This window comes from Pseudozyma flocculosa (genome assembly GCF_000417875.1).
Source record: "Pseudozyma flocculosa PF-1 unplaced genomic scaffold scaffold00013, whole genome shotgun sequence".
NCBI classification, from domain to species: domain Eukaryota; kingdom Fungi; phylum Basidiomycota; class Ustilaginomycetes; order Ustilaginales; family Ustilaginaceae; genus Pseudozyma; species Pseudozyma flocculosa.
The window spans coordinates 92,722-96,814 of NW_006920881.1; the positions used below are offsets into that span (position 1 = coordinate 92,722).

At 67.4% G+C, this 4,093-nt stretch overlaps 2 protein-coding genes across 2 annotated transcripts in view; one reads left to right on the plus strand and one right to left on the minus strand.

The window, feature by feature from the left end:
• Positions 1-15: 15 nt before the first annotated feature.
• PFL1_04037 (uncharacterized protein) lies at positions 16-3,608 on the plus strand (the record flags this gene model as incomplete). The annotated part of the gene is made up of 2 exons (XM_007881561.1): positions 16-2,599; positions 2,746-3,608. 2 exons carry the CDS (start codon positions 16-18, stop codon positions 3,606-3,608), a joined length of 3,447 nt encoding a protein of 1,148 aa, XP_007879752.1.
• Positions 3,609-3,949: 341 nt separating this feature from the next.
• Positions 3,950-4,093, minus strand: part of PFL1_04038 (uncharacterized protein) — a gene marked incomplete at both ends in the record, with an annotated part of 2,692 nt that continues 2,548 nt past the window's right edge. The window contains one exon of the mRNA XM_007881562.1: positions 3,950-4,033. Coding sequence (XP_007879753.1) covers positions 3,950-4,033 — 84 coding nt within the window. The remainder of the gene's footprint in view (positions 4,034-4,093) is intronic.

The following is a 4,093-nucleotide window of genomic DNA, read 5'->3' on the forward strand; positions in this document are numbered from 1 at the left end:
CTGCTGGTCGAGGCCATGGCGCTGCTCTTCCGCTTCTTCGACCACGACCGCCCCAACGACTACCTGGTGGATCTGTGGATCAACTACGACTGCGACATCGACTGCGACGACCTTTACGCCAAGGTGATGCACTTCCTCTGCCGCGCCGTCCATGCCACCAGCCCGCAGCAGCCCGGCCAGCAGGACAGCCTGCAGCTGTTTGCGCTCGACGCGCTGCTCTCGTTTATCGCGTCGGTGACGGCCCGGCAGGAGTACTACGGCGGCGGCGGCGGTGGCGCGGCGACCGACCTCGCCCCGGACCTGGCCCTCTTATCGGAGCGCAAGGGCAAGAAGGCGGCGATCCTGGCCGGCGCGGCTCGCTTCAACGCCAAGCCCAAGGACGGCCTGGCCTACCTCGAGAAAGAGGGCCTCATCGACACGAGCGACGCCAGCGTGCCGCGGGCGACGCACATCGCCAAGTTCCTCAAGGAGTGTCCGCGGCTCGACAAGAAGCTGCTGGGCGACTACATCTCGCGCCCGGACAATGTCGAGGTCCTGCGGGCGTTTATCGGCCTGTTCGACTTCAAGCAGAAGCCGATCGCCGAGGCGCTGCGCGAGATGCTCGAGTCGTTCCGGCTGCCGGGCGAGGCGCAGCAGATTGACCGCATCACCGAGATCTTTGCAAAGACGTACTTTGCCGCCGGGCCCGAGGGCATCGCCAGCGAGGACGCCGTCTACGTGCTCGCCTTTTCCGTCATCATGCTCAACACGGACCTGCACAACCCGCAGAACAAGACGCGCATGTCGATCGAGGACTACAAGCGCAACCTGCGCGGCGTCAACAAGGGCGCCGACTTTGACGCAGAGTACCTCGGCACCATCTACGACTCGATCCGGCGGCGCGAGATTGTCATGCCCGAGGAGCACGCAGGCCAGCTCGGCTTCGACTACGCCTGGAAGGAGATCCTGCGCCGCTCGCGGACCGCGGGAACGCTGGCGCCCACCCGCACCGCCGCCTTTGACCGCGACATGTTTGAGGGCAGCTGGAAGCCCATCTTTTCCAGCATCGCCTACGCCTTTTCGTCGTACCGCGACGAGTACATGGTCGAGCGCGCCATCTCGGGCATCCGCCAGTGCGCCATCCTCGCCAGCAGCTTCGGCATGACCGAGATCTTCGACTTTATGGTCCACAGCCTGGCCAGCGCCACGGGCCTCCTCGACGCCTCGATGCCGCAGCCGCCCGCTGCCGCGGCCAACGCCACGCTCGAGGTCGAGGGTCAGCAGATCACCGTCAGCCCGCTCTCGGTGCGCTTCGGCGTCAACTTCAAGGGCCAGCTGGCCGCCGTCGTCCTCTTCACCATCGCCAACGGCAACTGCGACGCCATCCGCTCCGGCTGGTCCGACATATTCGAGATCTTCAAGAACCTGTTCGCCGACTCGCTGCTGCCATCGTCGATGTTGCAGATGTACGACTTTTTCGACGGCATGGTGCCCATCCCGCTCAAGCCCAAGAAGCTGCCCGGCCCGCCGCCGCAGGACCCGCGCGCCCAGGGCGGCGGCCTCTTTAGCACGCTCTCGTCCTACCTCCTCTCGCCCTCGTACTCGGCGGGCGAGCCGGCGCCCTACGAGGCCACCGAGGAGGACGTCGAGGCCACGCTGTGCACCGTCGACTGCGTGGCGTCGTGCCGCATCGAGGAGCTCTACGATCAGATCCAGCACCTGGCGCCCGAGTCGCTCGTCTACGCCATGAGCGCGCTCAAGGAGCTCGCCGACGGCCTGACGGTCGGGCGCCTCGAGGCCCGCGAGGCGGCGGCCAGCGCGGACGGGACGTCTACGCCGACGCCGGCGACCCATCCGCACAGTGCCGCACTCAACGGTGCCGGCGGCGCCCTCGCCTACGACGCCAAGGTCGTCTTTGCGCTCGAGATGATGGTCTCGATCGCGTCGGGCGCGCGCGAGCAGCTGGGCGACGTGTGGCCGGTGGCCCTCGACCACGTCTCGGCCGTGCTGCGCTCGGCCAAGTCGTACCACCCGACGCTCGTCGAACGCGAGGTGGCGGCGCTGCTGCGGCTGCTCAAGCACGCCGCGCGCGAAGACGACCTGCGCGACCAGCTTTTCCTCTCGCTCGACCTGCTGCGCGACTTGCCGACCGAGGTGAGGGTGGCCGGGTCCAAGCAGCTCCTCGCCGGCCTCAAGGCCATCCTGCGCGAGAACCCGCGCTTCGCACGCTCTCAGACCGAGTGGGGCCTCATCTTTGCCCTGATCGGCGACAATGCCAACGTGCGCAACGCCGATGCTGCCCGCCTCGCGTTCGACGCGGCCAAGGCGGCCACGGTGGGCGAGGACGGCGATCGCGCCGACGTGCTGCTGACGCCCGACAACTTCCTCCAGGCCGTCGCGCTGCTCACCGAGTTTGCCAGCGGCGCCGACACGACGGCGTGGCGCAACATGCTCCTCCGCGAGGCGCCCCATCGCCGCACCACGATCACCGAGAAAAAGGAGATGGCCGAGGTCGAAAAGGTGCAGCAGGAGCGCGGCTGCGAGGCCGTCAAGCTGCTCGAGGGCTTCAAGAACGAGGTGCCGCGGATCATCCGCGAGTCGAAGCTGAGCGAGGATCAGGGTGAGTGCATGGCGCGGGCGTCCGTTGTGGCTGAAATGCGCGCGCAGCGAGCCCGCTGACGCATCGTCCTTCCTGTTTCCTCGCATTGATCGACCGACCGTCGGCCCGGGCCCCATTTTGCGCCTGCCCACGACCACCCACGACAGCCTGGAGGACGTACTGGCCGCCGCTGCTCTACTCGCTGTCTCGGCAGTGGACCAACACGCACGCGGCGGTGCGGCAGTCGTCGATTGTGCTGCTGCAGCGGTGCCTGCTGGCGCCGGAGCTGCTGACGACGTCGACGTCGACGCAGCTGACGCTCCTCTTCCACGACATCCTGTTCCCCATGCTCGAGGAGCTGCTCAAGCCGCAGGTCTACCAGATTGATCCCACAGGCAACCCGGGAGGGATGATGGAGACGCGGATCCGGGCGTGCGCGCTCGTCTGCAAGACGCTGCTCCACCTCATGGTCAAGCTGAGCGAGGGCAGCGAGCGCGAGTTTGAGCAGCTGTGGTGCCGCATCCTCGAGCTCCTCGACCGCATGTTTAGCAGCACCGGCGGCGGCAGCGGCAGCAGCGGCGGCGGGGGCAAGGGTGCGGGTGCGAGGAGGGATCCGTTGACCGAGGCGATCCCCGAGAACCTCAAAAACGTCCTACTCGTCATGAGCGCATCCAACCTGCTCCTGCCGCCGCCGCCGCCGGGGACGAAGGACGACAGGACGACCAACCAGGCGGCGCTGTGGGCCGTCACCTTTGACCGCGTACAGCGCTTCCTGCCCGGACTCATGGAGGATGTCTTCCCACCGCCGCCGCCGACTGTCGACCCGGCGGCATCGGCTGCGCCATCGACGACGGACGAGGCTGGAGCGGCTGCTGGTGCTGGAGGGAGCGGAGAGGATGCACAGGCCCTGCAAGATGGCGGACCCACGGACAGGTCGGACGAGGGTGTACACGTCGACTCCAACGCCACTGCTGCCACCGCCGGCGCCGAGGAGACGACGACGACGACGACGACGACGGCAGACGCCTAGAACGGTGGGACGGCGATCGGTCGGACAGGAGCATAGACCGAGGAGGCGGACGCCGTGCGGCCAACAAGACAAATTGCTGTGCGATCAGACGAGATGGTTTGCTATGCTGTGCTGTGCTGCGCTGCGATGCGCCGCCCTGCGCTCGATTCGCTTGCGCTGGAAGAAAGGTCCACCGAGCAGGCATGTCGACCAACGAACAAGGTGAGTCCAAAGGTGGATGGGGGATGCAGCAGCCTAGTCGCTGCGACAGAGTGTCTCCTCGGCCTGGCCTCTACTCCGTTCCCCCAACGCAGCCGCCATCCCGCAGCATGCCACACCCACAGTAGTGGCGACGGCGGCGATCAGTCCAGGTCCCCCTCTTGCTCCTTTGGCGAGACGACGCCCTTGGACGCCCAGTACTCGCGCCTGGCACGGGCGGTGAGCTTCTTTGGGCTCCTAGCCGCCGGCGGCGCCGCCGCTCCGCCGGGCGCGGGATCGGAAGCGGG